Source organism: Nothobranchius furzeri, chromosome 1 (genome assembly GCF_043380555.1).
Source record: "Nothobranchius furzeri strain GRZ-AD chromosome 1, NfurGRZ-RIMD1, whole genome shotgun sequence".
NCBI lineage: Eukaryota > Metazoa > Chordata > Actinopteri > Cyprinodontiformes > Nothobranchiidae > Nothobranchius > Nothobranchius furzeri.
The window spans coordinates 33,480,698-33,503,439 of NC_091741.1; the positions used below are offsets into that span (position 1 = coordinate 33,480,698).

A 22,742-nucleotide genomic window follows, 5' to 3' on the forward strand; every position below is an offset into this window, starting at 1 on the left:
AGGGTACAACAAAGTGTTAATCTGGCCCTGCTTATATAGGTTATCACTATTAGCCAAAGTTCATCTGGGGGTGATTTACTCTTTAATAATCCTGAGGGTGAGAATTTGTTCAACTCCGTAACGTCTATAATACCAACCCAACGGTTCCATTTTCCACATTCGGAACGTTTTTTCTCTCCAGCGGAACCTTCTGTCTGGCCGCTGTCGTGGCGGAAGCTAAACACTTCCTGGGCCGCCGGATATGAACCGGGAGCGGACATGCTGTATGGTTTCCACCGTCACCGACATGCGGCTGACTTCTGGCGGATTCTCCGCGGCTCCGTGATGATCTAAGGAGAGAGAAACCACCGCATGAGTCAGCTTTCCTGAAGGTGAGCTGCGTGCTTTGTGTTCGAGAAGAAGAGGACCTGTTACCCGCCGTTAGTGCTGATGTGTACGTGATCGGTGATCCGCCGTCAGCGAAACCGGGCCGAGTTAAACCGGGATAAAACACAACTAACACAAAAGCACATGCACATTTTCTCCGACCAGATCCACGGCCTATCAGAACCTCCAGGTGGCTGGGCCGCCTGGATCGGATCCTCCTGCAGCGGGAGCTAGCTGCTAGTGCAGCTGGTAGGTCCGGTGATTTCTGGGATATTGTGATTGTTTGTCCGGTGGAGAGAGAGCTCAAGTCCGCAGACTGACTGCTGAAGTCACCGGTGGAAGTCGGTCTTAACGTGAATCAGAACCGTTGTCTGGGTGTCGTGTTGCATCAGAAAGCTGTCCACGCGCTTCGATTGTCACCCAGCTGTGGCTGAATACGGCTCGTACGTCAACGTTCACCCGCTTATCCGGTCCGGGTCATGGGGCAGCAGCGAGGCTCAACCCGCCCTCTCCCCAGCAGCCTCAGCTCCGTCGGGGGAATCCCAGGTGTTCCCAGGCCCACAGGGACAATCCCTCCATCAGGTCCTGGGGGGCCTCCTGCCTGGGCATGAAACCCCTCTCCAGGGGGCCTCCTGACCAGATGTCCAAACCACCTCAGTTGGCCCCTTGATGTAGAGGAGCAGCGGCGGCTACGCACTGCAGGGATCCATCACTAACTACATTCAGAGGTTAACCCTTCATACCCGTCAGAGGTCAGGGGTCGACCGGGTGTTGCAGGAACTTCCTGCGTTTATCTTCGCTGTTTGGAGCTTCAGCCACCAGATGTTTACAAATGTATGAAAACAACTTTTTTTAAGAGACGATCAGAAAAACATCTGGAATGTCCAGGTTCTGGTCGGCAGTAAAGACAAAGACAGAACAATCTTTTATATCGTGCCACTAATCCCTTCACAAGGTTGTCTTTGGTTTGAACAGTTTGAATATTGTAAATGTTTGGTTCTGGTCATTTAGCACTTCTCAGACTGGGTCCAGGAAGCACAGGGTTTCTAACTACAGACTTTCCTCTGAGCAGATGACACATGTTTGTCCAACAACAGCACCAAGAACTGGACCTTTCTCGGACTGGAGTTAACCTACAAATGGCCTGCCAGTCTGCTGGAGCAGTCATGGACGAGCAGGCTCTGCTGGGGCTTAACCCGAACGCTGACGCCTCATACAGGCAGCGGGTGAGTCTCCTCGGCCTTGTGCTGCTCCTGCAGCAATGCTGTGCTCCAGCAGGGGGCGCTGCTCCTGCTTCAGGAACACCAGCAGAGTGCTGAACCAATGTGGATTTTATTTGTGTGTGTGTGTGTGTGTGTGTGTGTGTGTGTGTGCGCGCGCAGGCCCTGGCTTACTTTGAGCAACTCAAGGATTCTCAGAATGCCTGGGAGGTGTGTGCTGATGTCCTCGCCAAAGGGCTTTACAGGTGAGCATCACTTCCTGTCTAGATAACTTCCTGTTCAGGTGTCCAACCAGTTAACGAGATTGCCTGTGTTTCAGTGACGACCATGTCAAGTTCTTCTGCTTCCAAGTGTTAGAACATCAGGTGAAGTTCAGGTGAGGAAGGGGAGGAACCTGTTTCTTTACTAGTTTCTTTTCTAAACCCGGCTTGTGTGGTTCAAACCCGGCTTGTGTGGTTCAAACCCGGCTTGTGTGGTTCTAAACCGGCTTGTGTGGTTCTAAACCCGGCTTGTGTGGTTCTAAACCCGGCTTGTGTGGTTCTAAACCGGCTTGTGTGGTTCTAAACCCGGCTTGTGTGGTTCTAAACCGGCTTGTGTGGTTCTAAACCGGCTTGTGTGGTTCAAACCCGGCTTGTGTGGTTCAAACCCGGCTTGTGTGGTTCTAAACCCGGCTCGTGTGGTTCTAAACCGGCTCGTGTGGTTCAAACCCGGCTCGTGTGGTTCTAAACCGGCTCGTGTGGTTCAAACCCGGCTCGTGTGGTTCAAACCCGGCTCGTGTGGTTCAAACCCGGCTCGTGTGGTTCTAAACCCGGCTCGTGTGGTTCTAAACCCGGCTCGTGTGGTTCTAAACCCGGCTCGTGTGGTTCTAAACCCGGCTCGTGTGGTTCTAAACCGGCTCGTGTGGTTCAAACCCGGCTCGTGTGGTTCTAAACCGGCTCGTGTGGTTCTAAACCGGCTTGTGTGGTTCTAAACCCGGCTCGTGTGGTTCTAAACCGGCTCGTGTGGTTCTAAACCGGCTTGTGTGGTTCTAAACCGGCTTGTGTGGTTCAAACCCGGCTCGTGTGGTTCAAACCCGGCTCGTGTGGTTCAAACCCGGCTCGTGTGGTTCAAACCCGGCTCGTGTGGTTCAAACCCAGCTCGTGTGGTTCAAACCCGGCTCGTGTGGTTCTAAACCGGCTCGTGTGGTTCAAACCCGGCTCGTGTGGTTCTAAACCCGGCTCGTGTGGTTCAAACCCGGCTCGTGTGGTTCAAACCCGGCTTGTGTGGTTCTAAACCCTGCTTGTGTGGTTCTAAACCCTGCTTGTGTGGTTCTAAACCGGCTTGTGTGGTTCTAAACCGGCTTGTGTGGTTCTAAACCCGGCTTGTGTGGTTCAAACCCGGCTTGTGTGGTTCAAACCCGGCTTGTGTGGTTCTAAACCGGCTTGTGTGGTTCTAAACCGGCTTGTGTGGTTCAAACCCGGCTCGTGTGGTTCAAACCCGGCTCGTGTGGTTCAAACCCGGCTCGTGTGGTTCAAACCCGGCTCGTGTGGTTCAAACCCAGCTCGTGTGGTTCAAACCCGGCTCGTGTGGTTCAAACCCGGCTCGTGTGGTTCTAAACCGGCTCGTGTGGTTCTAAACCCGGCTCGTGTGGTTCAAACCCGGCTCGTGTGGTTCAAACCCGGCTCGTGTGGTTCTAAACCCTGCTTGTGTGGTTCTAAACCCTGCTTGTGTGGTTCTAAACCGGCTCGTGTGGTTCTAAACCGGCTTGTGTGGTTCTAAACCGGCTTGTGTGGTTCTAAACCCGGCTTGTGTGGTTCAAACCCGGCTTGTGTGGTTCTAAACCGGCTTGTGTGGTTCTAAACCGGCTTGTGTGGTTGGGGCTGCAGCTATCGAATATTTTTGTAATCGAGTACTCTATCGGATCTTTTATCGATGAATCGAGTACTCTAATAAATGATCCTTTTGTGTTTGTAGACAATTATATCAAATAGCATGTTATAAAATATGAAAGACCTCTTAAAAACGAGGCTGAAGTTAGCTTCCGATTCGGGAAACGGCTAACGGGCCAATACACCCAATTATTCTTCAAGTTTTATTCAAAATTAGTTTTTGAAACTTCAGCTCTTCAACTTTACTTCACAGTAAACAAAAGCCTGTGCAAAAAACAAGTAAACAACCTGAGCCGATTCCCCCCTGGTGCGAGAATCTGCTAGCCTGCAAGCCAGACAAAAACTAGGATAACTGTTGAAGTAGCGCTGCGAGCGGCTGCGGCCCAAACAGAACCAGAACCGCTCACGGTGCATGCACAAACATGGCTCAGCAGCTGTTTCCCTATTAACACACATCCGTTTTAATTTCAACACTTTATTTTCTCACACGATAACAAGGATTGTCGAGAAAGCATGTTTGCTGTGGTTTTGTCAAATTATACAGATCACAAAACATTTATTTACTTTCTTTCATTTTCCTCATAAATACCCGCGTCCTCCTGCAGCGACCCCGAGGGACAACAGACGTCAATAACAACACAATAAAAAGTCCCACGGGTTGTGTAAAAACTGCTATTTTTAGCAAATGTTTAGGTCCGACGTGTTGCTACCATCGACATATAAATATTGGACAATGGGTTTCCATAGGCTCCAATAACACGTTTTTTAAGACAAATGGGAGGTGGCCACCACCGCCATTTTGACCGTGTCACAGGTTCCGTCAAGCCCAGACAATTCCACAAAAGGGAAGAGAGGAGGAGCTGAGGGTGGGGCTGTAAGGCTGGGATCAACTGACGACACCCGGTCGAACTAGCTACAAGCTAACCTGAAGCTAACCCAAAGCTAACGCTGAGGTGGGAGCTAAGCTAACGGAGGTAGTAACCTAGCTACAACCAGAGTTAACTGTGCACAACACCAGAGCTTCTGAGTCAGAGATACGCCGGGCTGACCGCTGGGTAAAACCGGGTGGAACACAGAGGTCTCCGAGAGCTCCACAAGCCGATAGTGGGAACCCAGCTCCACCAACATGTTATATTTCAACCCATTTTCTAAAGTGCAGCATTATGTTAAATGCACTGGGTTTTACCCTATTACATTTAAATGTCATGGTTAAACAGTACATGTTAAAATCTAAGCTCAGCTCGGCAGTGACCTAAAATACATAAATATAATTTTACTTACCGAAAAGAATGAAGTGGAGACTCCTTGGACGCTCTATTAGTGCAATTAATGCCACAGCAAGTCATTTTGTCCAACAATTGCACAAATAATGTCCAAACAAGAATACACACACACAGAGACTCAAAATCCCGGAGCAGTTTCCAGGCCAGACCGAGGCTCTACTGAGGCCTTTCCACGGAGCTAGCTCTGTGGTCACGTGGGTCTGATGCTCATTAATTATACAGAATTTTAGGCTTTTAATACACTTAAACAGAAGAGTGAGAAAAACATTCACCCCCCTCAGAGTTGTCATGAGTGTAAACTAGATCATTTAAACCAAAAACATGTTCTGGTACCAGGCTGTAAACATGTTTATTTCTGCTGTCAAATTGGTATTTTTAACATGGGAGTCAATGAGGATTTGCTCGCTTCTGACACCAGCCCCTAGTGGATGAGGGTGGAAGTGCAATTTTTGGTACTTCCGGGTTTGACTCCATTTTAGAGCTCCATTGTGCGGGCTTGGACAGAAGCCTGCCCTCCTCCCAATGATTGGACAGGAATTCGAGAAACATGATTGGTAGCTAAGACTCGTGCTCTCATTGGTTCCACCCAAGTTCCTCCCACCGACGCTAGAATCGAGACAAAAAGATCTGTAACTGTAGGATTTGAGGTTTGTTCCTGTAGAATGAAATGTGTGTTTTGAGAGGTTTGATTTCAAACTTGTACCTTGATTTTTTCAATTTGGAAGTCTGCTAGTTACAAAACAAAAGTTTCATGTTTCTGAATGAATGTTTGATGTTACAAAATAAAAAATACATGTACAAATTTAGAATTACAAGCTAGAAAACTAAAGTTACATGTCATGAAACATGTTCCAAGTTACAAGACTTGGTACAAGTTACGCTGAATATTGTCCCAATCCTAGCTCCATACTTGTGTGGTTCAAACCCAGCTTGTGTGGTTCTAACCCGGCTTGTGTGGTTCTAACCCGGCTCGTGTGGTTCTGATCGGGCTTGTGTTGTGTTGCAGACATGCTGCCCTGAGTGCAGCTCAGCAGCAGCTGATCAGAGAGACGCTGATGACGTGGCTCCAGTCTCAGGTAAAAGGCCTCATTCACCTGTTTTATCTGGTCTAGACGTGATGGACCCGAGTCCTCTCACACACAGGTTCAGTGACAACACCTGGGGGGGGTTTGAGCATCGGGGATCTTCTAATTCATCCCTGCTCGAAAAAACGCTCCACTCCACTCCCACAGGATTCTAGGATTCAGTCTCCTAGAGCGCAGAGTTAAAATGTTTCCATGGCAACGCCGGAAGTCTGCTTCAGCTCTTGTTTCTCCACATATTTTATTAAAGTTTCATCATTTATGTCGTTTTCATGTTCTGCTCCAGAGTCTGGATGTTTTTAGACGGGAGGAGCTGAGTTTCAACAGCAGACGTTCATGGTGGTCATGTGACCCTAAAGTTAACTGTCACAAATACACAGTTAGCTCATGTATTACACCCCCAGGAAAAGCATCACGCGTGGCATTTAAATCAAATGTTAGCATGTTTGACACGTGTGACCAGAGAACATGTGTATGCACAGCAGTAGTATGCTACATGTGTTATGTTAGCAGCTGTAAGCTAGTTCGAGGCTATTAAACATAACGAGGACAGCGTGTTAATGATACGGGCCCATCCCAGACCAAAGCTGATTTATATTTATTAATGATGCTGACATCGGCTGCAAATGAAGATTAAACACAACAAAGATGTAAATCCAGCTACAGCTCATGTTTAAACGCAACATTTAGTCATAATTTAGCCATCAGGAACAACGCTGCTGCTACCGCCGTGGGCCAGCGGGGGCGCTCATTCACCACCTCGTAGCTGCCAGCTACTGACGAGGAAAAGGTGACGTCACTTGCCTCGTCCAATCATATTCACAAAGCGTCAGTAAGCCTAGCTGCTAGCCTGCCTCGGAGCAGGTTTGTTACCATGGTGACTGGGAGGCTAGCCACGGTCGGAGAGCCGAGTTAGGGACGGTTACACCGGGAAACACCTCGCTGTCTGGAATACCCCCCAGGTGTATTTGTTACAAAGTCTGAACACATCAGAAGATCTGTGTCACATCTAAACGGGTCCGGGTGGAAAGCAGAGCTCAGCATCGACAGTTCTGTCTCTGTGACTCTGACTCTTTATTCATCTAAGAAGACTAGTTTGTAACTAGAATGGTTTTATTTTATTTCTAGTTTGGTCCATTTGATCGTTTTTATGTTCTGTTCTTATTAAGAAGTCTCTCGTGGTTTATTTCCTGTTGAGATGTTTTTACCCGGAGTTGTAGAAACCAAGGGAAAGTCCAGGTTTTACCTGCCTGATGTTCGTGTCCCCGTCGTTCTGCAGCTGATGAACGCTCAGCAGGAGAAGTCCTTCATCAGGAACAAGGCAGCTCAGGTGTTCGCCCTCACCTTCATCATGGAGTACCTGACTCTCTGGCCCAAGTTCTTCTTTGACATTCTGTCCCTGGTGGGTCTGAACCCGCATGGCATCGACATCTACCTGAGGACGCTGATGGCGATCGACGCTGAAGTGGTGGACAGGGACATCCTGCACACACCAGAGGTGAGCAGCACAGGGAGGTCAGGAGTACGTTTCATGGATTATTTGGTTTTCCAGAGACGTTCCTGGTTAAAGATGGCTTCCTCCAGGGCTTAGCACAGGCTAATAATTTGGTTCTTGGAGGTTCCAGGTCTGGAGAAGGAACCAAAACCACAAAACCTTATTTGACTGACATCCGTAGCCGTGAGTACGTCACGTTTGTTATCCAATAGCGTGCAGAAACCGTAGGTCCCGCCCCACGACCGACAGCCGTCAGTGGCCCGTGGCCCGGCTACATGTTCACATGGAGCAGCTGTCAAGGTGCATCAGCCCGCCCACAGAGCGTTGTGATCGGGTCGCTACGGAGCCGTTGCCGTGTTTGTTTTATTCATTTGCACTAACATCCCACCCACCTAGCTGATGGAGCGCTGTGATTGGACCTCTGTGGATGTCAGTCAATGGGGCAGTCCACCAGAAACAGAAGACCTGACCTGGTTTTTCTGAATAAACCCGCCGTGACCGGCCAGAAACTCGAGTTTCAGCATCTTACCCAAGAGAGATCTCGTTCAGCCCTCGTTTGTAGTAAATGTGTTTTATGGTTTGTTTGAAAATGTGTCACAAAACTCTGTTTGTTTCTTTTTTATAAACAAATATTTAGTAATGATGCATCTTTGTTTACTAATATTGAGAGAGACTATTTCAAACTGAGTATTTTGGTATTTTCAGCATTTATTGTTACTAAAACATTTATCAGTGTATCATGGAAAACTCACGTCAGCGACACGGTCCCCCCCCCCCCCCCCCCGGCGACACACATCAATGACACGGTCCTCACATACACCCCCCCCACCCCCCAACGACGCACATCAGCAAACCCCCCCCCCCCCCAACGACACACATCAGCGACACGGTCCTCACACACACACACACCCCCATCTCCCCCAACGACGCACCCCCCCCCCACCCCCCCTGGCGACACACATCAACGACACGGTCCTCACACAACCCCCCTGGCGACGCAGGGCAGCAACCCCCCCCCCTCCCCCCAACGACACACATCAGCAACCCCCCTCCCCCAACGACAAACATCAGCACCCTCCCCCAACGACACACATCAGCGACCCCCCCACCCCCCAACGACACACATCAGCAACCCCCCCCCCACCCCCCAACGACAAACATCAGCACCCTCCCCCAACGACACACATCAGCAACCCCCCCCCCCCCCAACGACAAACATCAGCACCCTCCCCCAACGACAAACATCAGCACCCTCCCCCAACGACACACATCAGCAACCCCCCCCCCAACGACACACATCAGCGACCCCCCCACCCCCAACGACACACATCAGCAACCCCCCCCCACCCCCCAACGACAAACATCAGCACCCTCCCCCAACGACACACATCAGCAACCCCCCCCCCCCCCCCAACGACAAACATCAGCACCCTCCCCCAACGACAAACATCAGCACCCTCCCCCAACGACACACATCAGCAACCCCCCCCCCCCAACGACACACATCAGCGACCCCACCCCCCACCCCCCAACGACAAACATCAGCACCCTCCCCCAACGACACACATCAGCGACCCCCCCCCACCCCCCAACGACAAACATCAGCACCCTCCCCCAACGACACACATCAGCAACCCCCCCCCCCCCCCCCAACGACAAACATCAGCACCCTCCCCCAACGACACACATCAGCGACCCCCCCCCCAACGACACACATCAGCGACCCCCACCCCCCACCCCCCAACGACACACATCAGCGACCCCACCCCCACCCCCCAACGACACACATCAGCGACCCCCCCCCCCACCCCCCAACGACACACATCAGCAACCCCCCCCCCACCCCCCAACCAACCAATCAATCAAAGCTTTATTTATAAAGCGCCTTCCGCAACCCTGTCAGGAAGCCCAAAGCGCTGAACATGGTACAGTTGTAAGTAATTATACTGAATAAATCAACAATAAAAGAAATTCAAATTACAAAATACAAAATGGAAATAACAAGATAGATGAAACATTCCGGTAAAATACAAATGTGTGAAACACAATTGGATTGAATGGATGGATTGAGTGTACCAATGAAAACTGTGGAATGGATTCAACATAAAAGAGGGCCAAAATCAAACATGTTCTGGAAACGCCAAGCGGAGGAGGTGTGTTTTTAGGTGATTCTTAAAGACTGGCAGAGAAGGGGACAGCCTGACTGAGGGTGGCAACTGGTTCCAGAGTAACGGTGCTAGGACTGAGAAAGCCCGGTCCCCACGGGTACGACACCTAGACCGAGGGACAGCGAGCAGGCCTTGGTCAGAGGAGCGCAGAGCGCGTGATGGGGAATGTTTGTTCAGGAGTGTGGCCAGATAGGGGGGAGCACCACCCTGGAAGAAATGATAAACAAAGACGAGTATTTTGAATTGTGAGCGATAGCAAATCGGAAGCCAGTGCAGGGAGGCCAGAACTGGGCTAATGTGGTCCCGTTTCCTGGTCCCAGTCAGGAACCTGGCAGCGCTGTTCTGCACAACCTGTAGGCGATGCAGTGTTGACTGACACAACCCTGCATAGAGAGAGTTGCAGTAGTCAAGCCGAGAAATAACAAAGGCATGCAGTACCCGCTCCAGGTGGGCTCTCGACAGCATATGCTTGATTTTAGCAAGGCGTCTCAGGTGAAAGAAACTGGACCGGATCACAGAATTGATGTGAGCATCAAATTTAAGTCCAGCATCAATTTTCACTCCCAAACTGGTGACAACTGGTTTTGAGTAGGGAGAAAGAGGGCCAAGGTCAACATGACGATCCACATTCCTGCTGTTGGGGTGAAAAACAATGAGCTCTGTCTTTCCCTCATTCAGATGTAGATAGTTGGACATTAGCCAAGACTTCACCTCATTAACACAGGAGACAAAGGACTGAATAGAGTGACCTTTCTCCTGACACAATGGAGAGTAAATCTGGCAATCGTCAGCATACAGATGGAATGATAGGCCATGTTTACGAAAGATTGACCCCAGAGGTAGCAGATAAATGGCAAACAAAAGAGGACCAAGGATCGACCCCTGCGGGACCCCCCAGCGGAGCCCCTCCCAAGAAGAAAAAACATCACCCAGTTTAACACAGAATGTCCTGTTGTGGAGATACGATCTAAACCAGTCCAGAGCTGACCCTTTGATCCCAACCCATCGTTCCAAGCGATCGAGTAGAATCGCGTGGTCAACTGTGTCGAAGGCTGCTGTCAGGTCTAATAACAGAAGCACCACAGATGTTCCCTGATCTAGTGATAGATAGATGTCATTTAGGACCCTCAGTGGAGCTGACTCTGTGCTATGGCCAGACCTGAACCCTGATTGGAAAACCTCAAACAGATCAGAGTCAGCTAAATGTGAGACCAGCTGCTGATAAACGACTTTCTCAAGCAGTTTTGATGTAAAAGGTAGACATAGGCCTGTAATTTTCTATCACAGAGACATCAGCACCAGGTTTCTTCAGGGTCGGCCGAATAACTGCTGCTTTCAAAGCAGCTGGGACCACACCTGTGCTGAGGCTCCCATTGATAATCTGACCAAGTGAAGGGCCAAGACACGGAAAGGCAGCCTTCCAGAGACGAGGCGGCAGAACGTCAAGTGGAGAGCCAGATGGCTTCTGCCTCGCAACTAGCTTACTCAGCTCAGAGTATAAAACTGTACTGAGGGAGCTCAGGGTGGGTGGTGATGGAGGAACTGGAACAGGGTCAACAGAGTTACCTGAAATGACTGCTCTAATGCCCGACACTTTATCAACAAAGAATCTGTGAAAAGCTTCAGAGTTTCCAGCAGCTGTAGGAGACATGGAGCTAGGCTCCTGATACACCAGAACAGAGTTTAGTGTTTTGTAGAGAATCTTAGGATTATTGGAGTTTGTCTCAATGATGTCTGCAAAGTAGGCCGTTCTGGCGGCCCTCACTGCATCCTGATAAGCAACCAGAGATGCTCTGAACAACTCACGCGAGACCTGTAGGCCATCCTTTTTCCACTTTCTCTCAGAGGATCTTCACGCCCGCCTGCAAGCCCGTGTGACATCAGAGAGCCAAGGCTCCCTCCTAGGCCGAGACTTGCACAGTTTGAGAGGGGTAACCACGTCCAGCACCTGATTACAAAGTACATCAAAGTGTTGTGAATAGTGATCAACGTTAGATGGATCTGGGTTAAAGGTCTCTAACCTTACAGACATACAGTCCACAAACTTTGAAATAGTGTCTGCATCCAGGGCTCTGAACCTAGTAGCGGGAGCTTCACACACAGGGACAGGACATGGCAACGTAACATGACAGAGTATTGGAGAGTGGTCAGAGAACACCGGAGGCAAAGTCACAAGGTTCATGATGGGTAGACCATAAGAGATAACCAGGTCCAGGGTGTGACCCCTGGCTTGAGTTGGGGATGATACCCATTGAGTTAGATTGAATGAATCTAGCAAATAAAAAAACCTTTAGCAAGCACATTGTCAGGACAGCAGATATGGATGTTAAAATCACCAAAAAATAGGACATAGTCATATTTTAGGATGCAGTCTGCCACAAGATCACTGAAATCATTAAGGAAGTTAGAGTCAGTCTTTGGAGGGCGATAAATCAGCACAACGAGCAGGCGGGGGGGAGATGCACAGTTCAGATAAGCACAGTTCAAAGGAAGAAAATGACATGGTGGGTGTAAGCTGTTTACAAGGAAAGCTGGATTTAAAAACAACAACCAGCCCTCCACCTCTGCCCCGTGGTCTGGGGGTATTAAAACACGAGCAGCCAGGTGGTATGAGCTCGAGTAGGGAACTTGTGTCGCCAAACGGGATCCAGGACTCACAGATGCAGAGAAAACCCAGGTCATGCTGAATAAAAAAGTCACGAAGAATAAAAGTTTTGTTCAGCACAGACCTGGCATTGACCAAACCAAACCGGGTCTGCAGCGGGGCTGCAGCACCAAGATCGCGCACGGACCCAGTCCCCTCTAACTCTGTGCCCGTAACCGAGCGCAGATTCTCCCAGCAAACCCCAGTCTGGCGTGATCTTCGAGCCGATCGGCCGTGGCGCGGTGCTGGTTCACCCTCAGAGCCGGCCGAGTTCCCTGGGAAGGGAGCCGAGTAATCCAGGAGACATCTCGGAACCATCGGGTCAGAAGCTGGGCCGGATCGGGCCAGCCGCTTGTTCAGGGATCCAGGACGACGTCTCACGCGCCGGCTACCTACGACACACATCAGCAACCCCCCCCCCCAACGACACACATCAGCGACCCCCCCCCCCCCCCAACGACACACATCAGCGACCCCACCCCCCAACGACACACATCAGCAACCCCCCCCCCAACGACACACATCAGCGACCCCCCCCCAACGACACACATCAGCGACCCCCCCCCCAACGACACACATCAGCGACCCCCCCCCAACGACGCACATCAGCAACCCCCCCCCCCACAACCACCCCCCAACGACACACATCAGCGACCCCACCCCCCAACGACACACATCAGCGACCCCACCCCCCCACCCCCCAACGACACACATCAGCAACCCCCCCCCCCAACGACACACATCAGCGACCCCCCCCCAACGACGCACATCAGCGACCCCCCCCCCAACGACACACATCAGCGACCCCCCCCCCCCCCACCACCACCCCCCAACGACACACATCAGCGACCCCACCCCCCCACCCCCCAACGACACACATCAGCAACCCCCCCCCAACGACACACATCAGCAACCCCCCCCAACGACGCACATCAGCGACACGGTCCTCACACACACACACCCCACCTCCCCCCAACAACGCACATCAGCACCCCCCCCCCCCCCCGGCGACGCACATCAGCGAAACCCTCGCTCTGGTGTGGAAGCTAGCTCTTCTTTGCAGATTGGCCCTCGCAGCTTTACATCGCGGTCTTGGGTCTGTGGTGTGTTCAGTGACTTGGACAGGTTCATGTTAAACGATGCGGTGCGAGTCGTGACTTGTTGCTGCCGTGTCCTCCAGGAGACTCGTAGAAACACTCTGATTAAAGACACCATGAGGGAGCAGTGCATCCCGAGCCTGGTGGAGTCCTGGTTCCAGATCCTGACCACATACCAGCGCTCCCAGCCGGAGCTCACCTGTCAGTGTCTGGAGGTGGTGGGGGCGTACGTGTCATGGATCGACTTGAACTTCATTGCCAACGACCGGTCAGTGGGCCCGATGGGGGAAACCCTGGTTCTGAAACGGCCGGTCGCATTAATCCAGCCTGTAATCTGTCAGGTTTGTGAACGTGCTGCTGAGTCAGATGTCCATGGAGGAGCTCCGAGAGGAGGCCTGCGACTGCCTGTTCGAAATCATCAACAAGGGAATGGACCCGGTGGACAAAACCAAGCTGGTGGAGTCTCTGTGCCGAGTTCTGCAGTCGGCTGGGTTCTTCAATGTGGAGCAGGTAGGAGACCCCGCTCATCAGACAGTCTAGCAGTCTAAACCCGTTCAAACGTGGACTCGGTAAACCGACAGGTCAGCAGGTCATCAACAGGTGAACTACGTCTTTTCTCAGGAGGAGGATGTGGACTTCCTGGCAAAGTTCTCACGACTGGTGAACGGAATGGGTCAGAGTCTGGTTCTGAGCTGGACCAAACTGGTGAAAGCCGGAAATGTGAAGGAGGCCACGGAGACTCTGCAGGCGGTCGAGGCCAAAGTGCCGCTGTTGCTGCAGCTGCTGGTCCATGAAGACGACGACATCTCTTCCAACATCGTGGGCTTCTGCTACGACTACCTGAACGTCCTCAAACAGGTGAGTCTCCTGGCCAGCGGCGCCGCTCAGCAGCAGTTTGGGTTTGAGATGAGGCTGAACCGGGTGTTTCTATTTGACAGCTTCCTCAGCTGACCGAGCAGCAGAAGGCAAACATCGAGGTGAGTAGACGAGTGGAGGCCACATCATCTGGTTTCTGCTCCTCACCAGAGCTCAACTTCTCTCTCTGTGTGAAGGCTGTCATGCTAGCTGTGATGAAGAAACTGACCTACGACGACGAGTACAACTTTGAAAATGAGGTGAGGTTTTGTGTTATACTTTCCACACTCTACTGCTTTCTTCTACAGTCTGCTCTTTAACTGTATTATTTCCTGCTATTTCAGCTGTTAACTTTATTTTCTCTCTAAGTGTTTTTCTCCCCAGAAGAAGCTACAACGATGTTCTGCTGAGCTGTGGTGGCCTCATGGAGGGGGCCATCGACTAGCACACTGCTGCTAACCACTAAAACATTCTCCCTCTCCTGATAATAATGCTTTGCTTTCCTTGACGTTGGATGTGCTACTACTAGTTTACCCGTTTAATTATAGATCCACTAGAATAAATACAATAAAGTTTATCTCTCACCTAATAGAATATTTACTAAGACATCACAATAGAACTATAGACACATTACTTGGTGTGTGTGTGTGTGCGCGCTCTATCTTCTCCAACCTCATTGAGTGCGTTTACATGCAGCCAGTAACCCTTTTAAAACCCGAATATTCACAATAACCCGGTTCCGCAGGTCCATGTAAACACCGCCAAAAACCCGGATATGCTCATAAGCGGGTTTTTAAAAACCCGGTTACTACCCCTGGAGTAACCCTTTTCTAACCCGAATGTTTGGTCGTGTAACGCATACCGGGATATCCCCATCAAAGCGTGTGTTCTGCGCATGCTCTGTTCACAAGGAATCTTGGTCTTTTGAGTAGCGAGACGTCTTGTATGCGCCAGAACTCCGGAAGTAAACAACAAGTTGGGAGCAACATGGCGAGTCGCGGCACAGCACCACACTTTCGGAGTGACGAGGAAACCTCTGTCTTCATCGGTCTGGTGATGAGTACGAACATTAGGTCTTTTGTTGACGGCTGAAAGTACAGAGACAGCAAAATATACAAGAAGGTAACCGCATATTGCGTCTGGACGTAGTCCATACATCCTGACGCTACCCCAACGTCCGCATTTAAATCGGGTTATGCAAGTTACCCGAATCCCGACCTTAACCCGATCATAACCCGGATATTGGCTGCATGTAAATGTAGTCACTGAGTCGTGGAGGATGGCTGCTTATACTGAGCCAGGATCCTCTGGAGGTTTCTTCCTGTTAAAAGGGAGTTTTCCTCTCCACTGTCGCTATATGCTTGCTTAGTATGAGGATTGCTGTAAAGACTCTGACACTAGTCAGTGACTCGATGCGACCTGCTGGGTTCCTTATGTAGGAAACTTGTTGCTGATTGGCTTAATGACCTGACCTGTATTGTTTACTGTGTGCAGGTCCTTGAGACGACTCTGGTCCTGACTTGGTGCTTTATAAATAAACTTGAATGAGTCAGAAAAGGGCAGAAAGCCTTCTCCGGGTCAGGGACGAGGTCCTGCCCCAAGTGGAGGAGTTTAAGTATCTCGGGGTCTTGTTCACGAGTGAGGGAAAACTGGAGCGTGAGATCGATAGGCGGATTGGTGCTGCATCTGCAGTGATGCGGGCGTTGTACCGGTCTGTCGTGGTGAAGAGAGAGCTGAGCCAGAAGGCGAAGCTCTCGATTTACCGGTCGATCTACGTTCCGACCCTCACCTATGGTCATGAGCTTTGGGTAGTGGCCGAAAGAACGAGATCACGGATACAAGCGGCTGAAATGAGTTTTCTCCGAAGAGTGGCTGGGCTCTCCCTTAGAGATAGGGTGAGAAGCTCGGTCATCCGGGAGGGGCTCGGAGTAGACCCGCTGCTCCTCCACATCAAGAGGAGCCAGTTGAGGTGGCTCGGGCATCTAGTCAGGATGCCTCCTGGACGCCTCCCTGGTGAGGTTTTCCGGGCACGTCCAACCGGGAGGAGACCTAAAGGTAGACCCAGGACACGGTGGAGGGACTATGTCTCTCACCTGGCCAGGGAACGCCTTGGGATTCCCCGGAGGAGCTGGCCCAAGTGGCTGGGGAGAGGGAAGTCTGGGCCTCTCGCCTTAGGCTACTGCCCCCGCGACCTGACTGGATAAGCGGATGAAAGTGGATGGATGGATGGATGGATGGAAAAGTTGAGTTGAATTAAATAGAAATCGGATCTAAACTAGCGGGTCTAAGACATATTAGACGCCACGCTTCCTTCTAACAACGTATTAAACATCGTTTTACACGTTTACCTCTTCACTCGTCGCCGGTGATGAAAGGAAATCTGATGTGCTCGTCTTTTTGCTGGAGGCTGAACGATCTGAAGTAGTACTCATTAGAAAATAGAGATCCCAGGGATTTTTGGCCCTAACGGCCATCCGTTGGTAAAGTCTTACTCGAACATAAAAATACTGCTTGCTTCCAAGGATGTATGTATGTACTGCCCCCTATTGGCAGGGAAAATACACACCGTCGCCTTCACATATAACTGCTGGATGTTTTCTGCATGTTTGCGGGTGAAGTACTTCTACTAGCTTGAAATACTTTCAAATCACAAAATGTCAGTATTTTATATGTGGTGACTAATGGGTTGCAGGGTCTCTGTGGTGATTACTGATTCTCAGGTATGCAGTGATACCACTTCTTTCCAAACTGAAACTTGAATCTGAGTACTCGCCGATTTCGATTAGCGATACTTCGACCACATAAAAAATGCAATGAAGTGGAAGACGGGCTTTGTTTTCTTCTCTGCTTTCAGCGGGAAAGACTGCAGCGGATAAAAAAGAACATATTATTAGAAATGATCACAAAACTAACAAATGACAAGTTACAGTGATGTGGGCATTTTTTCCTCTGATATAATCTACGTGGGACTTCCACGTGAGAGCGTTTTGCTGTCATCAGTACCAAGTAGCTTAGATACATTCACAAGATCATTAATACATTATGAACAGTTGAGGTCCAAGCACCGACCCTTGTAGCGCTCCACAATGAATCTCCTGCCAGTCCCTGTTCTCTGATAACGTTTGCCTTGTGTGTGTCTCAGGGTGAGGATGAGGCCATGTTTGTGGAGTACAGGAAGCAGCTGAAGATGCTGTTGGACCGACTAGCTCAGGTATCTCCTGAACTGCTGCTGGAAGCTGTCCGCAGGATCTTCACCAACACCATGCAGTGAGTGCACGCTTTCATCGGTTCACACAGACCAGCCAGGAAGCTGAACCACAACCGACGTCCTGCTGGAACCGTTACGATCAAACAGTCGAGTGTTTGGGACTTTAAAGAGCAAGTCACCCCCTACCAGAGTATTACTCCACTCCCACTTCCTGTTTGAAAAATGCAACAAATGCTGTTGCCTAGCAGACCGAGAGGGCGGAGCCACTAACAAATACACACACACACAGGCTCACAACGACATTGTGACATCATATGGAACCAGCTAACGCTCTAGGGCACCTCTTAGCCAATAGCGATGGCAGATTTAAATTCAAATGCAGTGCAGAGTTTTTACCTGAAGAGGGCGCATCACTGACAGCTTTAGGCAGAACATTAACATTTGAACTAAAAAGCACTAAAGTGCTAAAGTGTTGACGACACGTGTCTGCAGCACGACTACACACACATTTATATCGTTTATCAGGAAAAAAGGCTGATTTGGGGGTGACTTGCTCTTTAAGATCCCACAAATGTCTTCATATAGCGTTTTTGTCCTGATTGCTTATGTGGTGGCGATGACGATGACGACTCCCGGCCTTCCTCCTCAGGGCGTGGCAGACAACTTCCTTCATGGAAGTGGAGGTGGCCATCAGGCTGCTTTACATGCTCGGCGAAGCGCTGCCAGCGTCTCATGGCGCTCACTTCTCCGGCGACACGGCGAAGACGAGTGCTCTGCAGGACATGATGAGGACGGTGAGTCACATGACCCAACAGCTGATGTTGTGACAATGGGCGGTTCCTTACAGCCTGATGCGGTCTGCCTTCCCAGCTCGTGTCCTGCGGCGTTAGCGGCTACCAGCACTCCTCCGTGTCTCTGGAGTTCTTTGAAACGGTGGTGAGATACGATAAGTTCTTCATCGTGGAGCCTCAGCACATCCCTAACGTTCTGGTGAGCCTCCGCCTCGCTACGCCTGCAGCTCCTAACCAAGTGCAGGTGTTTAACCCGTGTTTGGTTTCAGATGGCGTTCCTGGACCAGAGAGGACTGAGACACAACAGCCCAAAGGTTCGGAGTCGCGTGGCGTACCTGTTCTCCAGGTTCATCAAGACGCTGCAGTGAGTTGCTGCTTCTGCTGTCAGAGCTTCTTTGTTGTCACACAGCTCTGAGCAGATGTTTCTGTTGGCAGTAAACACATGACCGCCTTCATCGAGGATGTCCTGACCAGGATCCAGGACCTGCTGGAGCTCATTCCTCCTGTAGGTACCTCCACCTTGTTGCCGTTTCCTCCTGGTGTCTCCGCTCCTCTCTGACATCAACCCTCTGTGCAGGAGAACGGCTTCCGGGCGCTGCTGACCAGCGATGACCAGCTCTTCATGTTTGAGGCTGCCGGCGTGCTGATTGTGAGCGGCGAGAGTCCCGTGGACCAAAAGCAGGCGCTGATGAGGAGCCTGCTGACGCCGCTGATGGATGCTTTCCGCCTGCTGCTCGCCAAACTGCTGCAGGAGACGGAGGAGGAGCGGCAGGTTGCCCTCGCCGACTGTCTGAGCCACGCTGTCGGCTTCGCCAGGTGGGACCGGCTCACGCAGCTCCAGCTTAGGTTTCACGGTGGTCCTGTCCGACCATGAGCAGAACCTCCACCTGCTGCTCCTCTGACCTCCGGTTCTGTTTCTGCAGCCGAACCAGTAAAGCGTTCAGCAACAAGCAGACGGTGAAGCAGTGCGGCTGCACCGAGGTCTACAGGGACTGTCTCCAGAGCTTCCTTCCTGCACTAAGCTGTCCGGTCCAGCGGGGGGTGCTGCGCAGCGCCGTGCGCTCCTTCCTGCACCGCATGATCATCTGCCTGGAGGAGGAGGTGTTGCCTTTCTTCCCTGCTGCCTCTGAGCACATGCTGAAGGACTGCGAGGCCAAAGACCTGCAGGAGTTCATCCCCCTCATCAGCCAGATCACAGCCAAGTTCAAGGTACGAACGGATCCTGAAGCAGGCTTTTTACCCAGCACCACCCAACTAACGAGCTCCTCCTGTTGCCATGGCAGCGGCAGGTGTCCCCCTTCCTGCAGCAGATCTTCATGCCACTGGTGCTTGCCATCTTCGAGGTTCTGGCGAGGCCAGCCGAGGAGAACGACCAGACGGCGGCGCTGGAGAAGCAGATGCTGAGGAGGAGCTACTTCGGCTTCATCCAGGCCATCACAGGAAGTGGAATGAACGAGGTGATGGCCAATCAGGGTGAGCTGCCGCGCTAGCATTTCTGTAGGACATCTCAAAGTCCTAGGTCGGGTTCCACCGAGAACCAGCAGAACAGCTGGCTGTGGTTCTGTCAGACAGGAAGATCTCTGACCATGAAGCCAGTGGGCTCTCCCAAAGACCGCCTCCCTCTTAGACCTGCGCGTGACTCGTGTCTACACTGGTGTGAGCGCTGGAGTGTTCCAGAGGTCTGTAAGGATGTGGTTGTCCAGCCCACGTTGAAAAAGTCCGGTCAGGATCGTTCCGCTTTTGAGAACTCGTGGCCCGTCCGTCTCTAAGGTGCTGGAGAAGGTAGTTCATACAACTGTTGTCACACATGGACAGCAGCTCACTGCTGGATGTGTTTCAGGCTGCTGTTAGGCCACAACGCAGGACCGACTCTGCCATGATTCGGGTCCGTAATGATATTTTAGTTGCATCTGACTCTGGGTCTAGGGCACTGCTGCTTTTACTGGACCTGGCGGCTGCTTTTGATACCGTGGCCTTCTACTGGACCGGCTCGGGTCGTGGGTGGGGGTGATGGGGACTGCCCTGGAATGTTTCCTTCTTATCTAGCTAACCGTTCAGTGTCCAGCTTAGAGCACATCGGCCTCTCGTGCTCTGCCATGGGGTGTGCCGCAGGGCTCCGTCCTTGGGCCGTTTCTGTTTTCAGTATACCTTCTAACCACAAGTCTTTAGTTTGCATGGAATCAGTTATCACCTGGTACACACAGATCAGTTTACAAGTACAAAAATCCTTTAGAGACGGTTTCTCACCTGACTGATTTGTGCGTACATGATGCGTTTGGATGCTTGGTGGAAGCTGGGAAATCTGAATTTCCTTTGGATTTAGTCTAAACTTGTGTTGACGGGACAATGTTTTCCATGGAAAAACCGTGTGAAGCACCTGGGCCAGCTCTCATGCTGCACTTTAAAACGATGAGGATGATGATGATGACCGCCCACCTCCCCGCCTGCCGGTGGCGCCTCTGTCAGGGTCCCAGGGCAGCTGTGGTTACGGTGTAGCTCATCACCACCAGCGTGTGACTAGACGCCAGGTCCAGCACTTAAAGCATCAGCGGCGTGTTCCTGGTCCGGGTCAGCACCCGACCTCGGTCACTTCCTTATCTGGGCCGGCCCATAATCCAGATTAGCTCAATGCGTGATTGGCTCCTGTAGGGGGGCGTGGCCAGCATTCAAGGAAACCAACCAGGATCAAATCCAAACTCCGTGTTTCTGACACACGTGGATGTAGACGATGAGCTCATGTTCAACGACCCGCCCAGCTGTTGTCGGGTCAGCCGTTTCTGGTCCCAGTGCGGGCTGAACCCAGGTTCCAGAGTCCGTTCTAGCAGGGTTCTGGTCGCGTTTGGCACGTCTGAGGTTCTGTAGAGAACGGTACTCTTCTCATCCATCTTCTTTAATTTTATAATCCGAGTGTCAGGCGGGTGGTGTTTCTAAACGCCGCGCCCGCCTGGAGCGAACAAACGCAGCTGAGAACGAGCGAGGACATGCTGGAGGTCCTGTGACCCGGTTCTGGTCTTGTTTCCAGGAGTTGAGAACATTGAGAGGGTTCTGTTCACCATCATCCAGGGCGCCGTGGATTTCCCAGACCCCGTCGCCCAGAAGACCTGCTTCATCATCCTGTCCCGGCTGGTGGAGCTGTGGGGTGAGTCGCCGCTCTGGCTTCAGCTGTTCCCTACGCCGCAGCTCTTATTCTGGTTCTGATCCGACCTGCAGGAGGGAAAGACGGCATGGCGGGCTTCCCTGACTTCATCTACAAACACATCGTCCCAGCGTGTTTCCTGGCACCTCTCAAGCCGACCTTTGACCTCTCTGATGCTCAGACGGTGCTGGTGAGTTTCTGCTCCTGGGTGCGTTCTGAGAACACGCTCCGGTTCTGATGGTTCTTCTGGATCCGCTTTGTTTCAGACGCTCTCGGAATGCGCGCTGACGCTGAAAATGATTCATCTGAAACGGGTAAAACTCCTCTTTGGTCTGTCGCTCGCGTCCCGGCGGTTCTGCTTTAAACGTCCGTTTGTTCCAGGGTCCCGAGTTCCTCCAGTTCCTGCAGCACGAGTACCTGCCGTCCCTCCAGGTCACTCCGGAGATCGCACAGGTAACCAGAACGGCTCCAGTCCGACCCGGACCGCGGTCAGCTGGTCTGGAGCTCAAACGAGATGTAGGAAGAGGAATGTTGTCCTGCTAACGTGTGTGTGTGTGTGTGTGTGTGTCTAACAGGAAGTGTGTCATGTGCTCCAGCAGCCTGACGTGAAGGTGCTGAAGAACTACATCAAGGTACGAGTCGTTATTCCCGCCAGCGCTCCGTGGTTCCGACTCGGCGTGACTCGGTTTGCTTTTACCTGCAGGCGTTTTTCCAGAGAGCCAGGCTGTGAAGCCGGACCGCCATCCGCACCGCCAGACAGGAAGCAGAAAACTCGCCGTGCAGCAGGAAGGAACTCATCCTACAGCTTTTGCACTTAACAAGAAAACGTTGGAGGCGTGAGTCGGAGAGGGGTAAATCCCGGGAACCGGAGCGAGGAGCTGCTCGATGGAAGGTTCTGAAGCTGAAGAACCACACATCCAGATGTTTGCTGCTGCAGGACAGAAACGGGCTGAATGAGAACTTTACTGAGTTGGCGTGTGACGTGCTTTGCTTTGATCTCTAGCTCGCAGCGACTCGCTCTTCCGTCTGTTTCCTGATGTCGGAACGCCGAGAGGATCTGTTGTTGCTTTGGAAGTTTGCCACAATAATGAAGCTGAATCAGAACCAAGTGTAAATAAGAGATGGTGTTAAAATGTAAATAAATTTCAGATGTTTAGTTTTTAAAAACCTCTGAAGGGCGAGGAGAGAACGTTCTCCGGTTCCACTTTTCTCCTGAACTTTCAGGTGTTTTCATTTGTGAAGCAAATCCCAACGGAACTCTGAATCCACCTCCTGAACTGGACTTCCTGTGTTTCATCAGAGCTGACCTTTTATTTATTTTGCTTTGTTTTAAATATATAATTTACAAAACTTTAGTTAAATAATTCTTGATTTTGTCTTCATTATTCATCTTAGTTCAGTTTAATAAATATCAAATACTGAAGAGGTTTTATTTATCGGTTATTTTTAATCGGACGTATATTTTAAACTTGTAGATCTTTAGTTTGTTCACCAGACAAGAGTTCAGACGCACCACTGGGTCGTTACAG

The 22,742-nt window shown here is 51.2% G+C and overlaps 1 protein-coding gene across 1 annotated transcript; it reads left to right on the plus strand.

Moving 5' to 3' along the window:
- Positions 1-233: 233 nt before the first annotated feature.
- Positions 234-22,112, plus strand: xpot (exportin, tRNA (nuclear export receptor for tRNAs)). The gene is made up of 25 exons (XM_015962793.3): positions 234-371; positions 1,439-1,592; positions 1,749-1,831; positions 1,906-1,962; positions 5,744-5,813; positions 7,099-7,317; positions 13,307-13,491; positions 13,565-13,733; positions 13,845-14,081; positions 14,162-14,200; positions 14,276-14,338; positions 17,221-17,345; positions 17,936-18,080; positions 18,157-18,276; positions 18,347-18,441; positions 18,513-18,582; positions 18,655-18,893; positions 19,001-19,286; positions 19,361-19,550; positions 21,100-21,216; positions 21,288-21,403; positions 21,480-21,527; positions 21,595-21,666; positions 21,789-21,845; positions 21,917-22,112. The coding sequence occupies exons 2-25, from the start codon at positions 1,446-1,448 to the stop codon at positions 21,941-21,943; spliced, it is 2,976 nt and encodes a 991-aa protein (XP_015818279.3). The 5' UTR covers positions 234-371; positions 1,439-1,445; the 3' UTR covers positions 21,944-22,112.
- The last annotated feature ends 630 nt before the right edge of the window (positions 22,113-22,742 follow it).

Coding starts and splice junctions, on each gene's coding strand:
- xpot (XM_015962793.3), top strand. CDS start 1,446: ATGTTTGTCCAACAACAGCACCAAGAACTGGACCTTTCTCGGACTGGA. Junction 13,734..13,844: donor GGTTCTTCAATGTGGAGCAG/GTAGGAGACCCC, acceptor GTCTTTTCTCAG/GAGGAGGATGTGGACTTCCT. Junction 21,528..21,594: donor AAATGATTCATCTGAAACGG/GTAAAACTCCTC, acceptor CGTTTGTTCCAG/GGTCCCGAGTTCCTCCAGTT.